The sequence below is a fragment of the Elgaria multicarinata genome, chromosome 4 (assembly GCF_023053635.1).
Source record: "Elgaria multicarinata webbii isolate HBS135686 ecotype San Diego chromosome 4, rElgMul1.1.pri, whole genome shotgun sequence".
Classification (NCBI taxonomy): domain Eukaryota; kingdom Metazoa; phylum Chordata; class Lepidosauria; order Squamata; family Anguidae; genus Elgaria; species Elgaria multicarinata.
In genome coordinates this window covers 1,256,067-1,277,041 of record NC_086174.1, presented here as the reverse complement: position 1 = coordinate 1,277,041, position 20,975 = coordinate 1,256,067, and the positions used below count along the sequence as shown (strand labels likewise).

At 47.0% G+C, this 20,975-nt stretch overlaps 2 protein-coding genes across 2 annotated transcripts in view; one reads left to right on the top strand and one right to left on the bottom strand.

Annotated features, from left to right (window-relative positions):
- Positions 1-20,975, bottom strand: part of RAB10 (RAB10, member RAS oncogene family) — a 196,742-nt gene that overhangs the window by 117,166 nt on the left and 58,601 nt on the right. The window lies entirely within an intron of this gene.
- ASXL2 (ASXL transcriptional regulator 2) overlaps positions 8,374-20,975 on the top strand; it is a 76,967-nt gene continuing 64,365 nt past the window's right edge. Inside the window, exon 1 of the mRNA XM_063123713.1 lies at positions 8,374-8,441. Coding sequence (XP_062979783.1) covers positions 8,385-8,441 — 57 coding nt within the window. The 5' untranslated portion in view covers positions 8,374-8,384. The remainder of the gene's footprint in view (positions 8,442-20,975) is intronic.

Sequence of the window (20,975 nt, the reverse complement as noted above, 5' to 3'; positions counted from 1 at the left end):
TCTTCTCGATCCTCCCAGAGTGCAGGACACGGAATAACGGGCTCAAGTTAAAGGAAGCCAGATTCCAGATGGACATCAGGAAAACCTTCCTGACTGTTAGAGCAGTACGACAATGGAATCAGTTCCCTAGGGAGGTTGTGAGCTCTCCCATACTAGAGGCCTTCAAGAGGCAGCTAGACAAGCATCTGTCAGGGATGCTTTAGGGTGGATTCCTGCACTGAGCAGGGAGTTGGACTCGATGGCCTTGTAGGTCCCTTCCAACTCTGCTGTTCTATGATCCTCAATGGCTACTAGCCCTGATGGTTGCAAGCTATCTCCAGTATTCAAAGCAATAGGGTTGTGTACACGAGTTGCTGGGGTACATGGGTGGGAGGGTGCTGTTGCACCATGTCCTGCTTGTTCATCCGTGGCCGATGGCTGGTTGGCCACTGTGTGAACAGAGTGCTGGACTAGATGGACCCTGGGTCTGATCCAGCACCAGGGCTCTTCTTGTGTTCTTATGTACATACTATCTGTTGGGCTAGGTGATGTTCAACCTGTTCTGGAAGAGGTTGCACTCCCACTAAAGGATCGGGTTCGTAGTTAGGGGGTGCTCTTGGACCCAGAACTGTCACTTGAGGCACAGGTGGACCCAGTGGCAAGGAGCACCATTTATTACACCCTTATCTGGACAGAGGTAGCCTAGCTACAGTTATCCATGCTCTGATAACCTCTCACCTGGATTACTGTGTTATACGTAGGGCTGCCTTTGAAAATGGTCTGGAAACTTCAGCTGGTCCAAAACAGGGCAGCAAGATTATTAACGGGGACTGACCAATGAGACCACATTATGCCAGTACTTTTTCAGCTTCACTGGCTGCCAGTCCAGGTCTGGGCCCGATTCAAAGTGATAGTATTAACATTCAAAGCTCTAAATGGCTTGGGGCCAGGTTATCTGAAGGAACACCTCCTTCCATATGTACCTGCCCAGAGCCTAAGATCATGTTCTGGAATCCTTCTCCATGAGCCCCTGCCGAAGGAATTGAGGCAGGTGGCTACCAAGGGAAGGGCCTTTTCTGCTGTGGCACCAGGGCTGTGGAATGAGTTCCCCAGAGAGGTTTGCCTGGCACCTACGTTATACTTTTTCCAATGCCGCGTGAATACCTTTTTAGTTCCCCAGTATTTTAAAATGTTACCATCCTAGTCTTTTAACTTGCTGTTTTAAATTGGCATTTTAAATATCTGCACTGCTGCTCCTTTTTAATCTGGTTGTTCTTTTATGTTGTGGTTTAATATTATGGTTAAATTTTATATTTAATTTGTAGTTTATAGTTTTAATTTTTGTGAACCGCCCAGAGAGCTTTGGCTGTTGGGCGGTATAGAAATGCAGTAAATAAATAAATAAATAAATAAATAAAACCAGAGTCTCAGAAACAACGAGGATGATCAGGGGTCTGGAAACAAAGCCCCATGAAGAGAGACTGAAAGAACTGGGCATGTTTAGCCTGGAGAAGAGAAGATTGAGGGGAGACATGATAGCACTCTTCAAAGACTTAAAAGGTTGTCACACAGAGGAGGGCCAGGATCTCTTCTCCATCCTCCCAGAGTGCAGGACACGGAATAACGGGCTCAAGTTAAAAGAAGCCAGATTCCGTCTGGACATCAGGAAAAACTTCCTGACTGTTAGAGCAGTACGACAGTGGAACCAGTGACCTAGGGAGGTTGTGGGCTCTCCCACACTGGAGGCCTTCAAGAGGCAGCTGGACAACCATCTGTCAAGGATGCTTTAGGGTGGATTCCTGCATTGAGCAGGGGGTTGGACTTGATGGCCTTGTAGGCCCCTTACAACTCTGCTATTCTATGATTCTGGGATTCTATGAAATGGGCAGGCAGCAGAGCGAGCGAAGGCCGTTGACCTCAGTGGAAGAATGCCTTCTTGGCTGGCTGGGAACTAGGCCTATGGGATTCACCCATGAGCAGCTAGAGAAAGTGCTGGCAGGTGGCTGTGGGGGAGAAAAGATGAACATGAACTCCTTCATCTCAAGCCTCATGTCTTCCCGTTGTTGTCTCCCCCCCACCGCACCGACCCCCCTACCCCCGTCCGCTCGAAAATCCCGAAACAAATGAAAAAAACTCCACTTGATTTCAAATGTCTTTTATTCTGCATTGCAGCGGTTGCACATTTCAGACTAAAAAGGCATCACACATTTGGAAACATATTTAAAAGACAGTTGTTGTGTTTGTTGACTTTCCGAATGTCCCTGGGCCAGGACAACTTGGGAGTCAAAGCAGCCGGCGAAAGAATTGCAGAGTGAATCAGGATTAAACCAATCAGGGAGCTCTCTTTTTCCCAACCTAGACAAATCCCCAACAACCACTTGTCATTTAGCTTGCAGATAATTTTTGCTGCCTTCGCAGGATTGCACTTTTATGCTCCAGTTACTACCAGGCAGGCAGGCAGTTTGCAAAAGGTCATGCAGACCTGGGCTGGAAGGAAAGCTCAGCTGGCTGCCACAAACAGCCGGAAAGAGCAAGCAGGAATTGGCTCCATGATGGCTTCCTTGCGGAGGTGCAAGAAAATTCACCCCACCACGTATGCCTTTGCAACAGGAAGGCCAGGCTTACAACAAGTCAGACCAAAGTTGCATGTGGTTCCATAAGCCCTATGAAGAGAGGCTGAAAGAACTGGGCATGTTTAGCCTGGAGAAGAGAAGATGGAGGGGAGACATGAGAGCACTCTTCAAAGACTTGAAAGGTTGTCACACAGAGGAGGGCCAGGATCTCTTCTCCATCCTCCCATAGTGCAGGACACAGAATAACGGGCTCAAGTTAAAGGAAGCCAGATTCCGGCTGGACATCAGGAAAAACATCCTCACTGTTAGAGCAGTACGACAATGGAACCAGTTACCTAGGGAGGTGGTGGGCTCTCCCACATTAGAGGCCTTCAAGAGGCAGCTGGACAAGCATCTGTCTGGGATGCTTTAGGGTGGATTCCTGCATTGAGCAGGGGGTTGGACTCCATGGCCTTGTAGGCCCCTTCCAACTCTGTGATTCTATGATATTGTCATTGGGCTGAGGAAGAGGGATTTCCTACACCTTTTACTTTAGATCGTTTTATCTGAAGATTTGCTTCATATCCACATTTGCTCCAGCCTTTCCCTTTCCCTGTGTACCTAAGGTATTTCCCATAAGGAGGGAGCATTTTGTCTATCTTAGGGTGCAATCCTCAGTGGATTCGTGCATTGAGCAGGGGGTTGGACTCGATGGCCTTCTAGGCCCTTCCAGTTCTACTATTCTATGATTCTACGTTTGGACAGTAAAATGTCTTACAACTCCCAACATTCCCCAGCCTGCCATGCATAGGATTACACCCGTAATGTGTACAAGTTGTTCAGCTGGCTTGTCAGGAAAAAGTGTGGCCATGAGATTCTCCCTGGTGATGCCTGCCGGGTACGTCTTTATTGGACCAGGAATCAACCAAGCCATCCAGTCAATGCAATGCAATGTTAAACCTTTGTGCTGGCTGGCTGGGTGGAGACAATGCAGGCATGCCCTACGTTAGTAACAGTTTGCTTCCTTCTGGAGTTTTGAGCATGCTGTGTGGTGCCGTCTGCTCCTTCAGTTTCCTTATTCCCGAATGCAAGCACTAACAAATACTCCTCAGTCTTCCTCTTCTTTTTTTAAAAAAGAACACAAAACCCAGTTGTAGTTGGGGGGATTGCGGTGTGTGGTCACTACGCCTGTCACAGTCAGATGTGTGTCAGCGTGGTCGCTTCTGCATGTAGGGTGGTTCCTGGCACCACCAAATCTAAAGGCATTGTGCCTTCTGCTTTTTCCTCCTTAATGGATAATTTGTGGAAAGAAAACAAGATGGAAGGCACAGAAGGAAAATACGGAGCACCAGTCCTCCCAGGAAGCGGGGTGAAGCCCCCACCTCAAATGGTAGAGTGGGAGGAGTGGAGAAATCTGCCCCCCCAACACATACACAGTTACCTAGGGAGGTTGTGGGCAATCCCACCCTAGAGGCATTCAAGAGGCAGCTGGACAACCCTCTGTCAGGGATGCTTTAGGGTGGATTCCTGCATTGAGCAAGGGGTTGGACTCTATGGCCTTGTAGGCCCCTTCCAACTCTGCTATTCTATGATTCTATGATATCCTGCCAGGAGACCTCCCTCCTGGGTGCCACTGGGTGGGTGCTCTGCCAGCAGGAAGCACCTCCAAAGAGCCCCGCTGGCCTCTGTCCTGCTGGGCGTTTGCAGCAGAGGGAGAGCAGAGCCAACGGGAATCTCTGGAGCTGCCACCCACCCTGGCGGCACAACAGTGGGTGCCCCAGAGAGCTCAGATGGACCCATTCTCTTACTGCAGCAAATGCCACAAGGGGCGAACACCCAGTGGGGCTCTGCAAAGCAGCCCCCAACCCTCTGGCCTCACCCTAGGGGTCCTCTCAGGGCGATCCAGAAGGCGGAGGGGTGGTCTTCCTGAAGAGCTGCATCTGCTATAAAAAGTGCCTGGCGTGGCATGGCTAGGCCCCCATGCCTGACTGTGAAGGGTCCCTTCCCTAGAGCCAGGCATTCGCCGGGGACCCCCCCCCCCCACAATGCCTGGTGCTGAGGAATGACCCCTCAGAACCAGGCATTTAGGACTGGCTGTCTCTCTGCAGAGCCTCACCGGCCTCTTCAGAGAGGAGTGGCAGCAGGAACAGCAGCGGCAGCAACATGGAAGGAGGTGGGAGACCCCTAATCTACACCAAGCAGGATATTGCACTATGAAAGCAGTACGAAAGCAGTATGTGGGAAGTGTCAGTGGGCCCCAACAGTTGTCAGAGAATCACAGAGTCATAGAATCATAGAATAGCAGAGTTGGAAGGGGCCTACAAGGCCATCAAGTCCAACCCCCTGCTCAATGCAGGAATCCACCCTAAAGCATCAGTGCACTTCAATACTGCTTCAATACTGTTCACTGTTTTTAACTTTTGTAAACCACCCAGAGAGCTTTGGCTATGGGGTGGTATATAAATGTAATAAATAATAATAATAATAGTCGTGTGGCTCCTGCCTCTTATATACCACTTTCATACCGCTTTCAGTGCTAGATCCTGCTTGGTGTAGATTGGGGGCATGTCTACACACAGGGTTTGCCCCGGGGTGGCTTCGCAGCAGTGACGCAGCTCCCATTGCAAAGCCATCCGGGAGCAAAATCCGGAAACTCCGCTGAAAAAAAACCAGGCACTTACCCTGACTTTCTTTTGTCTGTGGAGGCGTGTCACAGCCCATGGCGCCCCTGATTGGTCACCATGGGCGAGACAGGGAAGGGGGCAGACCTCAGGAGCGCCCTGTGCCCTGTAGAAAATAATAAAAAATGGGAGGGGGAGGAGAGGAACGTAGCCCGTTCCTCCCCCACTTTTTTTATTATTATCTGTATCTGTGCAGCTACAGATTAAAAAAAAACGGGGCAAAGGAGAGGAATGGGGCCCATTCCTCCCCCACTTTTTATTGTTATTATCTGTATCTGCACAGCTACAGATAATAATTATTTTTTTAAAAAAATTAAAAACGGGGGGAAGGAGAGGAACGGGGTTCGTTCCTCCCCCACTTTTTATTGTTATTATCTGTATCTGCGCAGCTACAGATAATTAATTTTTTTAAAAAAAGATTAAAAATGGGGGGAAGGAGAGGAACGGGGTTCATTCCTCCCCCACTTTTTATTGTTATTATTGTTATTATTTATTTATTTATTATCTGTATCTGCGCAGCTACAGTTAATCAAAAAACAGATGAGGGGAAGGAACGGGCAGCGAGACGGAGGTCAGAGGAAGGCGAGGTGGTTTGGGTGCCTGGCGCCCCTCTCCTCGTGCTCCTGGCTGCCTCGTTCCTTTTCCCCTCAGCGCCGCCAGGAAAGTTCGCACTTGCGCTCCTTCCCGTGCGGATGCCGGGAAGGAAGTCAAGTGTGGGAGCCAGGGCGCCTCGTGGCGCCAAAGCACCGCCATCAAGACAGGGGGTCACATGGCCACGGTATGCGGCACAGGGGCCACGGTGCAGGTGTGGCCCCCCCACATCAGGGGGGCAAGAGAGCTTCTGCTGGCCCTGAAAACACAGGAGGGTTACAGATAGAAGACATCGCCCGGACCAGGGTTTCTCAAGAACTGTTGTTTTATAAATGGATATTGTTGTTTTTATGTTTCTGATGGTTTTTAAATTTTGTATACTTTTTAATGTTTATTGTTTTAACTTTTGTGAACCGCCCAGAGAGCTTCGGCTGTGGGGTGGTATATAAATGTAATAAATAAATAAATAAATAAATATCCCCCCACCCCGGCCCCTTTCTGAGCCTTATTTACCTCTATGTCCACACCCCAACCCCCACAGCTGCTGCTGGTTGGAAAAAACAGGTACTTTGCCCTCTGCACTGTTTATTCTAATTATTGGTACTTTATTTCTAAGTAACGAAGAAAATTCTTAAAAGACGTAGTAGCGACATAAGGCCTGCTAAGAAAAAAACTATCCCGATAACGGGCACTTTATTCAGTGTGATCTTTGTGGCCAGCCACTGTCCCACCGCCAAGGTTCCAGTGAGCTCATTCTCCAGAATTAGGGAGCTTCTGTATTTCCTTAAGATCTGATAAATTGTGGGCAATCCTGGCTTACTGTCTGAGCCTGTATTGATTTTTATGCTTCCTGCATGACATTATTGATCCTGTTTCCTCTTTAAAAACACAAGCACAGTGACTCCAATTGCCTGCAGTCACTGATAAAGAAACATTAACAAGGAAGGGAGAGTTCATTTATATGGCTGCTTAACAGCCGGAAGGACCAAGGGTTAAAAACAAACAGAAGGTCATTTACACAGATGTAGGGTGACCATATGAAAAGGAGGACCGGGCTCCCGTAACTTTAACAGTTGCATAGAGAGGGGAATTTCAGCAGGTGTCATTTGTATGCATGTTACACCTGGTGAAATACCCTCTTCATCACAGCAGTTAAAGCCGCAGGAGCTATGCGGCAGGGTCTTGCTATTTACTGTGTTATCTGTACAGCACCATGTACATTGATGGTGCTATATAAATAAATAATAATAATAATAATAATAATGGTGCAAACTAGCAGGTTTTTCAATGGCCCTGTTCAGAAGACACCTTAAACCAGAGCTTTAAACACGGAGAATAAGGTAAAAACTGAGGGGCAGCAACCACGACAGCACACCGTGTTATGGGAGGGAAAACTACGTGTTAGAAGTACGAAGCCGGGCATCGTCAGGCAATTGCTGGTATGAACATTTAAAGCCCTAAACGGCTTGGGGCCAGGCGATCTGAAGGAGCGCCTCCTCCCGTATGTACCTGCCCGGACCCTAAGGTCATCCTCAGGGGTCCTTCTCCATGAGCCCCTGCCAAAGGAAGTGAGGCATGTGGCTCCCAGGAGCAGGGCCTTCTCTGCAGTGGCACCCCGGCTGTGGAATGAGCTCTCTAAGGAGGTTCGCTTGGCACCTACATTATATGCTTTTAGACGCCAGGTGAAGGAGACCTTTTTATTCTCCCAACATTTTAACAGTCTATAAATAAATTTTAACTTGGTGTTTTAAATTTGTAATTTTGCATTGCGGCTATTTTTATCTGGTTGAGCTTTTATATTGTATTTTATATTATGGTTTTATACTGTTGTTTTATACTTTGAATGTTTTTAATTTTTGTGAACCGCCCAGAGAGCTCCGGCTATTGGGCGGTATAGAAATGTAATGAATAAATACATAAATAAACTGAGGCGCTGTCGTCGCCTTCGTCGCCCTGAGGGGAGGCGAGAGCGAGTGGGGGAGGGGCCGGGCGGCTGAGGCGATCGAGGCGACGCCCGCGCAACTGCGCGCGCACCTCCCTGCTGGCGGGCCGCGAGGAGGGGCGCCTCTATGCTACGACGACGGCGGGCCCGGAGCACTGCGCATGCGTCAGGGCCAGGGAAATCCGGGCGCAAGACCTGGGGAGGAAGCGGACGACGGCCGCGCCGAAGCCGTTCCTTTCCTTCCAACTGCGCATGGGCCTCGCTCCCGCAGCCTCTCCTCCTTCCCCCCTCCCTCCTTGAGGGCGGAGCCGCCTGTCAAGAGCGTCGTCTTGGCCCCGCCCCGCCCTGGTCTTTCCCCTGGAGATGGGCGGGGTCACGCGGTCAGTTGGCGGGCGGGGGGCGGGCAGGCGGAGGAGGCGTCGTCACGTGACTGCTGCAGGATTCCCAACATGGCGCCGGTGGAAGCCGCGGCCGTCGCCAGCCTCAGCACCTGAAGCAGCGGCAGCGGCAGAGACAGCGGGCCGCCCTTCGCCAGAGCCGCAGGCCCCGCGCCGGACCCGCCGCCTCCCCTCGCGCCCGCCGCCCGCCCGCCTGCCTGCCTTCCCGGCCTCGCTGCGCGCCCGACACCGCCCGGCCGCCATGAGGGAAAAGGGCCGCAAGAAGAAGGGCAGGACCTGGGCAGAGGCCGCCAGGACGGTAGGCAGGGCGGGGCCCGCGGGTGCGGTGGGTGGGGGCGCGGAGGAGGGCGAGCGCCTCCTCTGGGGCTGGGGCTGGGGCTGGGGAGGGCCACGGCAGGAGGACCTGCAGCCACTGGGGGGAAGGAGCTCTGTCTCCCCCCCCCCGCAACCCACCCCGTAGCACGAGGAGGAGTTTCAGGCGGCTGAAGGGTCAGGGCCGCTTCCCCCCCCCTCACCACGCGGCCCTCCAGAGCCTGTTAAACAGCCGGGGGGGGATGGATTCTCCCCTCAAACGGGGGAGGGGAGAAAGGCCGTGGCAAGCGGGGTTGGGGGGCTTGAAGGAAAGGGCAGGCAGGCACGGGTGGCCAGTAGAAAGGCGGGAGGGGGTGGGGGTGGGGGGGAGAGGAAGGTCGCGTCTGCTTGTGAAAGCGCAAAACCTCTCTAGGATGCCTGCGACCTGCTGAACGCGTGCGTGTTTTTGCCCGCCCAGCCTTGCTGACCCGAGGCCTTGCTGGCAGGGCGAGGTGGGCTTCTGAAGCAGCTGCTTGTGTGAGAAACGCTAATAAGGGGAAAGCCCTGGGTGGTCAGTAAGCCATGGAAATTAATAGTATCCCCCCACCCCACCCCACCCCACCCCACCCCAGGGTAACTTGGCAGGGCATTGCATTGAGTTCCATGTCATTGAAGTAACAGCTGGATATTGATGCCACCTTGAGTGTTTCAGAGGAGCAGCAGCAGCATGTAATATAGGCTCGCATGCTACAACTCTCTGTCGAAGGGGCTCCTGGTGACTGCAGGGTGCAAGGGAAACTCACAATTCAGATGAGTGTTGCTGAACTCTGCTCCTTGTTTAGTGAAACTGACAAGTGAAGGAAGGCTGCCCTGCAAGGCTAAAAAGTGTGTGTATGAATAAACTGAAGTGAAGTTTCCTCTTCTCTTGACTCCTTCTGCACCTCTTGTCCTCGCAGACTATCCCAACAATTTTTGCTCCTTATCTTCCACACTTTGGCATCTGTGCGTATGAGACAGGTGCTGAAGATAGTGCAGTTTACTCTGGGCAACATGCACTTCTATTTACCCACAGTTGGTGATATGGTGATGGCATAAATGCATCATAGTCCCCATTTTGCAACAGCTGCTTTTTGTGAGAATATCTGGATGGCCGAGGCAGAGGAAGGAACTGCAGCTCAGAAGTACAGTACCTGCTTTGCCTGCAGAAGGTGCCAGCTTGAATCTTTGGTAACTCCTGGCAAGGACTCCTGCCTGAGCTCCTGGAAAGCCACTGCCAGTCAGCACAGATGGTCCTGAGCTAGATGGACCAATAATCTGACTCCGTATAAGGCAGCTTCCGATGTTCCATTGCTAGCTTTTGAGATTGTCGTTTGGATCCATCCCTTCTTTCCTGGCCCCCTAGCATCAGATCTGTTAATGGTAGAACAGCCCATTCAAGCAAAAGGTACTTGCTAGTCTACAAAATTCTGCCTTTGACAAGCTTCCATGATAAATATCTTGTATAAAGCTCCTAACAGCCAATCCTGTGCCGACTCAGGTTGCACCTAAGCTCATCAGAATCAGTTGGCTTAAGTTTGTTTAATTGGATAGGCCTAATCCCTTTTGCTTGTTTGAACAGCAGTTGTATAAATGCATGTTGAGACTTGGTAACCATTTTCTGGTGCTAGCTATCGAGATAGTCAAGTATCTTCGCTCATGTTGGTCATGAATGGGTTCTAGAGAGGACTTGTCATCTTCAAGCAAAGAAATGGGATAGGGAGATGAATTAAGATGTGGATGTTTTTCAGTGTTGACTTGTGTATATGAAATTATATATTTATGATTTTGTGCAAACCAGTACAATAGTTCCTCTGTTTTTATGCTGGTCAAAACTTAATCTCTGATCTCAGTGTCTCAGCGTTTCTGTGCTGAGGATTTTCTGCAGAGCTTTTAACCTTTTAACACCATAAATACAATATAATTCTTTTATGACTTGTAACCCCATGATCAGACCACGGACCAACGTTGAGAGCTGCTCTCCAGCAAAAGTTTCTTGTCAATTAAATGTTCTAAAAGTATGAAGACCATTTCAGGTCTTCTATAAAGTCTGCTAATAGAGTGAAATGTGTGGGCCTTTTTAGAGGGTGGAGGAAACCTATAATAATTTTGGATGCTACCATATTTGATGGGTAGATACCAGCTAGTGGAATCTTCCATATTCAGTTATAGTTCTCAGTTTTGCATAGTATACAGCGGTGTCCTGGTGTTAATGCTAATCATAGAATAGCAGAGTTGGAGGGGACCTGTAAGGCCATCGAGTCCAACCCCCTGCTCAGTGCAGGAATCCACCCTAAAGCATCCCTGACAGATGGTTGTCCAGCTGCCTCTTGAAGGCCTCTACTGTGGGAGAGCCCACAACCTCCCTAGGTAACTGGTTCCATTGCCGTACTGCTCTAACAGTCAGGAAGTTTTTCCTGATGTCCAGCCGGAATCTGGCTTCCTTTAACTTGAGCCCATTATTCCATGTCCTGCACTCTGGGAGGATCGAGAAGAGATCCTGGCCCTCCTCTGTGTGACAACCTTTTAAGTATTTGAAGAGTGCTATCATGTCTCCCCTCAATCTTCTCTTCTCCAGGCTAAACATGCCCAGTTCTTTCAGTCTCTCTTCATAGGGCTTTGTTTCCAGACCACTGATCATCCTGGTTGCCCTCCTCTGAACACGCTCCAGCTTGTCTGCGTCCTTCTTGAATTGTGGAGCCCAGAACTGGACGCAATACTCTAGATGAGGCCTAACCAGGGCTGAATAGAGAAGAACCAGTACCTCTCGTGATTTGGAAGCTATACTTCTATTAATGCAGCCCAAAATAGCATTTGCCCAAAATGATGTTGCATAAGTGTAAATCAACATTTGTGCAAATACAACAATGGCAAAAGGGGCCATTTTTCTTTCAAAAGGAAGTTTTCTGCTCACCACATGCCTTGCTTTAAAGAAAAATTACCCTGTTCTTTGCTGCTGTGCTGCTGAATTTTGGTGGCAAATTTTGCTGTTGTGCAGGCATTGGTTTATGCTACCATAACATTAATACAACTTAATGCTGTAATACATCCCTCAGTAGATCACAACAAATGTATTTGTAGATGCTCTCAGGAGCTTGGTGAAGCACTGCTGATGGTTTTGTCTTTGGGATAAGTTGAGCTGATTTTTATCACAAGGCTATTTTTTTAGTGCAAAACTGTGTGTGATATCCATGTATGTGTGTGTGTTTGTTTATTTCGATCATAGACCAGCACAACAGAAAACATCACAATAATATTAAAAACCCCAATATACAATAAAACACATACATAAAATACATAAAACGCGGCAGTCTCAGCCTAAGTCTAAGATGCAATAAAATTCTTCAACATCAATTTCCGTCGGCTTATGGCAGCCGCACAAAAACTGGCCACTTTTAGAGTAACCTGAGGATTCTGATCTGATAGAAGATGTTTTATGTAATATTCATCTGATCTACCGGGAGTTCGCTGCAAGATAGAGGTTATAAATGTTTGGCGCAAATCTTGATAAAAGGAACAATACAGCAGAACATGGCCTACTGTTTCCACTTTACCCATCTCACAAGGACATACCCATTCTTGGTAGATATCCATGTAACCCTAGAGATGCATGGTGCCAGCTCTTTAAATAAACAGTATTCCAGTCATCAGAGTTTCCTTTGCACTAAACATCTGCAGGCTTTGATATCTGAGGTTCATGGGACCTACTCCTGAATAAGTGTGTGGAACTTTACAGCCTTTAATTTTATTTTTATTTTTTAGAAAGAAAAGGAAACCTGAGTGTCACACACAGTAAACGGCTTTCTGTTGTGCGTTGTGTGCTTTTAAAAGCAGATATATGTTTATAAAAGGGGTGGGAAAGCATATTGAGAAATGTGATGCTGCTGTTGCATGGGTTGTGCATTGCCATTTGTAGCCCATTCTTAGAAGGTCCTTAAACAGATGTAACTTCCTCCAAGTGCCTTGGCAGACTTCCTTCTGAGGTAAGGAGCACTTGCTGGAAACAGAAAACACAAATTGCTATCCAAAAAGAGAGAACATGAGCAGAATTAGGGCCAGCTCTACCCCGTGCTGTAGGTTTTGGGGTGCCGTTTAAGAGCAGCAAATTATCTATTATATTTTTACCACTGTGGAAACATCATTTGGATTTTCTGTATCAATCCCCAAATATTGTATGCTGCCGCTCAGCAGGACTACTACATATTGTCATTGTTGGTAGATTTGAATATCAATCCTATAATTACCCACATGTTTTTAATCGGTTTTTAATGCTTTATGTGTGTATGTTCTGTGTTTTAGAGTTTAAAATTTTGTATACTTGTTTTTACCTCAATTTTAGAATTTCTGTAAACCGCCCAGAGAGCCCTGGCTATGGGAGCGGTATATAAGTTTAATAAATAAATAAATAAATACTTCCAGGGAAACTAATAGAGAGAGCTCGTTAACACAAATTATGTGGGTGTGCACTCAGATTTTGATGTGTGATCATCAGCGACATGCCCCACCTTTACTTTCACTTTTATTTGAGTAAATCACGCCAGCAATCATACTTCTGTCTCAGCAAAAATCAGGTCCGGTGAACATTGCGTGATGTTTTTCTCCTGGAGTGGCCAGGCTGCATCTCATTACAAGTTAGTTCCTGGAATTGACAAACATCTGTTCCCAGAAGGTTCATTATGGATATTTTAATAGATCTGGAAGTTTGGCTGCACACCTGAGCCATTCTGGAAATCTGTGGCGATAGAAGAAAGAAATTCAAAGGAAAAGCTGGCTTACTAAGTGGTTGGTACATCATCTGGTTAAATAAATGATTCTGTATTTAGGCGGGGAATAAACTGAATAACTAATAATTTTGCTCACGGCAGATACAGTTACTTTCAGCAGATTTCACTACACTTTCAGTAGAGCCAGAGAGTTCTAATGCCTGCTTTCCCATGAAGCTCACTTGGTGAATATGGGCCAGTCGCTAGTTGCTTCTGGACTAGCCAGTGGGTCTGCAGTTGCTACACATTATGCATTTACTTGTTACAGAGACATTTATTTTCAGTATTTTTGTCCCTCTTCTCGACCAAAAAGTCTTCCAGGTTATAAATAATAAAAGAAGATAGTCCATGCCCACATGCTTAACCATCTAAAATACATGACTCACAAAGGAAAAGGAATGGGAAGGGGGTAGGGGTGGGGGAAATTCAGTTTTCAGCAGGGCTGGTGGAATGGCCTTGCTTCTTACTCTCTTCTCCTTCAGCAGAGCTTGCTGGAATGGTTGCTGGGGATGACTGCTGAGGGAGGAGGGAGGGACCTTAATGGAGGTGATCTTCAGGGCTGCTGGAATGGTTCATCCAGCTGGACATCAGGAAAAACTTCCTGACTTGTTAGAGCCGTACGACAACGGAATCAGTTACCTAGGGAGGTGGTGGCTCTCCCACACTAGAGGCCTTCAAGAGGCAGCTGGACAACCATCTGTCAGGGATGCTTTAGGGTGGACTCCTGCATTGAGCAGGGGGTTGGACTCGATGGCCTTGTAGGCCCCTTCCAACTCTGCTATTCTATGACTCTATGATCTCCCTCCTTTCATCTCCTCCAGCACAGCCTGCTGGAATTACCAACTTCAATAACCAACCTATTTCATCCTAGTATTTTCTATGTTGTCTTGTCAGAGTTGGTCTGTGGCAATTTCTTTCACTCAAAACACAGTTGCAGCACCAGCCTGTCCAGTGTGGAGTGGCAATGCTTTATTAAGGCTTTTCAGGGCTATTGTGCTTTTTATTAGAAACTTCTTCCTTATAACTTCTGATTGCTTCCTGTTGACCATGGCCAGGAAATTAAGATGCCTCCTAATTAGTATAACCTTTTGCCCACTGTTGGGAGGTTTTTGATTAGTGGCGTTCTTATTAACTTCTTCTTTTTTATTGTGAAATAAAGCTATATTGTAACAACAACAAAAGAGAAATTAGAGACGAACTCAATAATTAAAGCACCCTTCCCAAAAGGAAGCAGGACTTGGGTAAGGAGCAATTCATTAGTAATGGTCTCTGTGTGCTTAAGAGGAAGCAATTATAGATACAAACCACAAGGAGGAAGGTTCTAATTAAAGTTGTAGGGGGTCTTTGCTTGACTTCTGAATAAACTGCTCAGAAGATCCTTGGGCATGGGGAAGGGCATTGTTGAATCCTATAGTGCTATGTGGAACTATGTTTTTATTTTCACTTCCAGCTCTTTTCAGATAAGCGGTGCTTAGGAGGGCCCTAGAAGCAACTATTCTTAGTGGGGAGAGATGAACCCTGTGTTCTATGTGTGGAAGAGTTAGTGTAATTGCTCATACTTAAGGCAGCCAGATTCTTTTCAGTTTGAATTTACAACATTTAGTTTTGAAGTGTGTACAGACTATTTATTTTATAAAAAGAAACGTTGACAGAAGCAAGCAGATTTTGCTGGTCTAATACTAATTTAAGTGTATGGTGCTGCGGCTCTGAGAACCAACTCCACAGCTTTAACCTGTTATGGTTGGTGATATGTTCAGCAAGGCTGCCTTCCTGGCTGTTTGACAAATTGTGTCATAATTTTGTTAATTGTGCTATTCATACTGCTTAAACAGCACTGCGTAACATAGCTATGAAGAGACCATTGTGGGTTAATGGTGGGTGCAGACTTGCACCAAAGCTAGCAGTAATAACATTTATTCAAAGTGCTTCGTAATGTCAGTAATCCTTGCAACAGCTCTGTAAGGTAGGTTAATGTCCTTTCCATATTGCATACAGGGAACTGTAGGCTGGCAGGGAGGTGCATAAGTTTATAGATTTGAAGTAGACATTCCCTGGCTTACTCAGCTGGCCCAAAGTCACCCAGTGAGTTTCCATGGCCAAGTGGGGACTAGAACCCAGATCTCCCGACTGCCACTGAAGCAGAGACTGAAACCAATAGTGATGGCTATAGCTCAGAAAATGAGTCTGATTAAATTTCATGCATATTCATTGAATCTTGGTCCCCCCTTTTCTTCTCAGATCTTTTTATGGGGATGGGGGCTTTATGTCTGCTTGACACTGCGGAGGATATTGCATTATATCAATTGTTCCAAAAAATTCAGTTTTTTTCTGACCCCCCCCCCCCCCCATGGCTTCAGAATTTCCAGAAATTTTACATCTCTGCCCCTAACTACTGTTGAAACGAGTGAACTCCCCCTCCTTGCCCCACTCTATTATGGAGATGTGATTTAATTAGAAGACCACTGTTCTGAATGGTACATCTGATGACTTCCAGCATTCCTCTCCCCAAACAGCATTCTGCTGTACTATAGTGTGCGTGTGTGTATCTCATTTCAGATTTAAAAAGAGCAATTCTGTCTCTCCTCCAGACGCTCTGTGGTCTGGCACATATTGACAAAATGCTTGAGCTCAGGGATGTTGCAGTAGATTAGCGTGATGACTTGCTTGAACTGCGACTCTCAACTGCTTCTGTGCAGACGGAGGCTAAGCAAGGCGTATGTACAGCTTATGCAGCTCTGTCGTGATACCTTAGTGAGTGGTTCCCTTTGGGGTATGGGTCAGATTTATTTGCATAGTTATTAAATATATAGTTAAGTCATTTGGTGGATGCCTTGTCTTCACAAGCTAGTGGGGCATATTGGTTAGAGTGGTGGATTATGATAGGGCATATAGAATTGTAGAGTTGGAAGGGGCCTATAAGGTCATCGAATCCAACCCTGTGCTCAATGCAGGAATCAAGAGGCAGCCGGAGAGGTATGCTTTAAGGTAGATTCCTGCATAGAGATGTGAAGGCCCAGAATAAAACCGGAAAAAAATGGTAATAAACCATTTTTTCCTTTTTTTTTCTAAGCCTTTTTTCCCCCCGAAAAATTGAAAAAAAATGAAGAAAAAATTGATTATTGGGATGTTTTATTTTAGCATGATGAATAAAGTTTAAGATGTGTTCAGATATTTACTTCTCCAAATGATTTCTAAAAACTATGTGCAGTATCAGATTATTACAATTTCTGTGCACCAAAGACAAGCGAAGTCCTAGGTTCCAAACTGAGACTACAACTCTCAAATGCAAGAACAAGATATATTTCTGCCTCTAGGGGGCAGCATTGCCATTGCAGCAGAGACTGAAACTAATAGTGATAGCTCTAGGTCAGGAAATGAGTCTGATTAAATTTCGTGCATATTCATTGAATCTTGGTCCCTGCCTTTTTCTCAGTTCTGTTTATGGGAATGGCTGGTTGCAATTGTAAAAATGTAATCCTTGCCTCTCTTGGCTAATAAAAGCTAGTAGGGATGGAACAGCCGGCTGGGCCAAGGAGGTGATTAATGCCTCTCTACGAGAGGGAGTGGTCCCAGACCGTCTGAAAGAGGCGGTAGTGAGACCACTCCTGAAGAAAACTTCCTTGGACCCGGAAAATCTTAGTAACTACAGGCCAGTAGCAAATGTTCCATTCCTGGGCAAGGTCCTTGAGCGGGTGGTGGCGGGCCAGCTCCAGACACTCTTGGATGAGACTGATTATCTGGATCCATTTCAGTCGGGTTTCAGGCCCGGCTTTGGCACGGAAACAGCCTTGGTTGCCCTGTATGATGACCTATGTCGGGAGAAGGACAGGGGGAGTGTGACTTTGTTGATTCTCCTTGATCTCTCAGCGGCTTTCGATACCATCGACCATGGTATCCTTCTGGAACGTCTGGCTGAGTTGGGAGTGGGGGGCACTGCATTGCAGTGGTTCCGCTCCTACTTAGCAGGACGGCTCCAGAAGGTGGTGCTTGGGGGACATTGCTCGGCCCCGTGGACTCTTCAGTATGGAGTTCCGCAGGGATCGGTCTTGTCCCCCATGCTGTTTAACATGTACATGAAACCGTTGGGTGCGGTCATCCGGAGTTTTGGAGTGCGCTGTCATCAGTACGCTGACGACACGCAGCTCTACTGCTCCTTTTCATCCTCATCAGGTGTGGCTGTGGATGTGCTGAACCGGTGCTTGGCTGCGACAATGGACTGGATGAGGGCTAATAAACTGAGGCTCAATCCAGACAAGACTGAGATGCTGCTGGTGGGTGGTTCCTCTGATCGGATGGGGGGTGTTCAACCGGTTCTGGATGGGGTTGCACTCCCCCTGAAGGAGCAGGTTCGTAGCTTGGGGGTTCTCCTAGAACCATCTTTGTCACTTGAGGCTCAGGTGGCCTCGGTGGCACGGAGTGCTTTCTACCAACTTCGGTTGGTGGCCCAGCTAAGCCCCTATCTGGACAGGGATAACCTAGCTTCAGTTGTCCATACTCTGGTAACTTCCAAATTAGATTACTGCAATGCCCTCTACATGGGGCTGCCTTTGAAGACGGTCCGAAAGCTGCAGCTTGTGCAAAATGCGGCGGCCAGATTGATAGCTGGAACAGGGAGGTTTGAGCATGTAACACCGATTCTGGCCCGCTTGCATTGGCTGCCTATATGTTTCCGAGCCCAATTCAAGGTGCTGGTCTTAACCTATAAAGCCCTACATGGCTTGGGACCACAATACCTGATGGAACGCCTCTCCCGACATGAACCTACCCGTACACTGCGCTCAACATCTAAGGTCCTCCTCCGAGTGCCTACTCCAAGGGAAACTCGGAGGATGGCAACAAGGGAGAGGGCCTTTTCAGTGGTGGCCCCCCGACTGTGGAATGATCTCCCTGATGAGGCTCGCCTGGCGCCAACGTTGTTATCTTTTCGGCGCCAGGTCAAGACTTTTCTCTTCTCCCAGGCATTTTTAACAGCATTTTAACAGCATTTAACAACGTTAAGTTTGTTTTTAATGGACCCCACAATTGTTGTTTTTAAATGGATACTGTTGTTTTTATACTGTTTTTATGTGTGTGTGTGTGTGTGTGTGTGTGTGTGTGTGTGTGTTTAAATTGTATACTTTTAATGTTTACTATTTTTAAATGTTGTAAACCGCCCAGAGAGCTTCGGCTGTGGGGCGGTATATAAATGTAATTAAATAAATAAATAAATAAAATTTATGTCTGCTTGACACTTTAGAGGACTAGCTGTGACATAAATAATTTTCTGTGTTACTAATGTTGATGGTTTCTTCTGTTATTTTTTAAAATTGTTTTTTGCCTGCTCATAAGCTGGCAAAACCAAGAGGTTCTTTACAGTTCAGGAACTTGAAGCTCCATTTGTTACTGAAAGAAGTAAAAAAAAAGTAAATTCAATTTGTAATAATTGTTTGAATACACTACTTTTAATATACCAAATGTAATAATTTTATGCCAAACTAACTTGGAGATAATTACATTTTATGTTCCTAAAGTAACAAAGTGACTTTCAATCTCTGAAAAGTGCTAATGCATTATTTCAATTTTTCTGAAAATTTTTGTTTTTTTCTGAAACCCCCAAGAAAAAAACCAGGTTTTTTTTCCATGGCTTCAAAATTTCTGGAAATTTTACAACTCTATTCCTGCAATGAGCAAGGGGTTGGACTCGATGGCCTTATAGGCCCCTTCCAACTCTACTATTCTATGATTCTAAGTACTTCTTCACACAGCACATAGTTAAACTATGGAATTCAATTGCACAAGATGTGGTTATGGCCACTAATTTGGATGGCTTTAAAAGAGTTTAGACAAATTCCTGGAGAAGTCTTTCAATGGCTACTAGTCCTGATGTTTATGTTCTACCCCCACTGTCAGAGGCAGTATGGTTATGTACACCATTCCCTGCTTATGGGTTGCTGGTCAGCAGCTGATTGGGTACTGTGTGAACAGAATGCTGGACTAGATGGGCCTTTGTTCTGATACAACAGGGCTCTTCTTATGTTACGTAATTTTGTTAGACGATCAGCAATTTCACATTTCAGTTCTTTAGGAACTCTAGTATTTGTAAATAAGAGTGAGAACTTCATCTTTTATCACCACTTTTTGCCTCAGTTCTCAGGCTTCCTTCTTGAAAACATCTGTTGAGGCCCAGGTATCTGTCCTTCATCATCTGCAGTGAAGACAGATAAAAAGAATTCATCCAGCTTCTCAGCATTCTCCTTATCTTTCTCTTATCCTTTTCATCCACCAGTCCAACTGTCTCCCTACTTGATGGTCTGCTCCTTGTCTGTTTAAAGAAATCTTTATTGTTGGACTTAATGTTGTTAGCGATACGATCCTCAAAATGGGTTTTTGCGTTTTTGCATCTCCTTTGTGCAAGCTTGTGCTCTGTTTTGTTTTCCTCACTTGCACAAGACTTCCATTTTCTGAAAGAAGCCCCTTTCTAATGGCTTCCTTGACACTGCTCATTAACCATGCTGGTGACCTCTTGGACCTGGTGCTACCTTTCCTAACCTGTGGTACATATTTTAGCTGAGCTTCTGTTATTGTGCTTTTGAGTAACTTCCACATGTTTTGAAGGGATTTAACCCTCTTGACTCCACCTTTCAATTTCTTTTTCACCAGTTCCATCATTTTAGAGAAGTTTCCTCTTTTGAAGTCAAATGTAATTGTGTTGGACTTCCTGGGCAGTTTCCCAGTTTAGTCTATATTGAATCTGATAGCACTGTGGTCACTGTTACCAATTGGTTCTACAATATTCACATCTTGTACTAGGTCTTGGGCGACCCCATTTAGGATTGAGCAGGGGGTTGGATTCGATGGCCTTTCCAACTCTGCTATTCTATGAGTCTATGAGTCTATGATTAGAGCTAGGGTCGTCGTACCTCTGGTAGGTTCCATGGCCACCTGTTTTAGGGCACAGTTGTTTAGGGCAGTGAGAAATTCAACCTCTCCAACCTGGTGCCCTCAGATGTGTTGGACTACATCTCCCAGCATGGTTGCTGACAATACAAGATTTTAAACCATGGATTGGCAACCCAACGCCCTTCGTACCTCCCCCATACCTTCCATTTCCCCTCACTCCCAGTCCCACTTTTTCTTACCGCTGTCCTCCTTGAAGCTGCCAAAAAGCAGGAAGTGGGACTTTGCTCACCGCTTCCTTTATATAGTGTGAAGTTAGTGTGAAGGTGCTCATGGGCTGGCAGGGCTGGTGTGAGCAGGCAGGGCAGCGGTGGGGAGAAGGGCAGTGGTGTTGAGAGTGTGTGTGTGGCAGAATTGGCAGGGTGCAGGTGGCAGAGGAACCCTGTGGAGGTTGTGGGCTGGGGAAAGATGGCAACAGCTGAAGTGGCAGGAAAGGAAATCCTGAGCAGGTGACGGGGGGAGGGGGCTGTGGGGGGAGAAAGGAGAATACAACAGGAGAAGTGCTGCTGCACAGATGGGGGGAGGAGGAGGAGGAAGAGGAGGAGGAAGGAAATCTAGGGAAGAGGTGGGCAAGAGAAGAGGAAATCCAGAGGTGGCCTGTGGAAGAGAACGTGCTGAGCATATGCTTTGCACACCAAATGTCCCAAGCTTGGACAACCTCCGTCCCCATCAAACACTTGCTTCCTCTGTGCGACAGGAGGCCCCTGTGTGAACAGAACGCTGGACGAGAGGGGCCTTGGGGCCTGATCCAGCCTCAGGGCTCTTCTGATGCCCTTGAGAGTGAGCTATTGCCTGTGTGAGTTCAC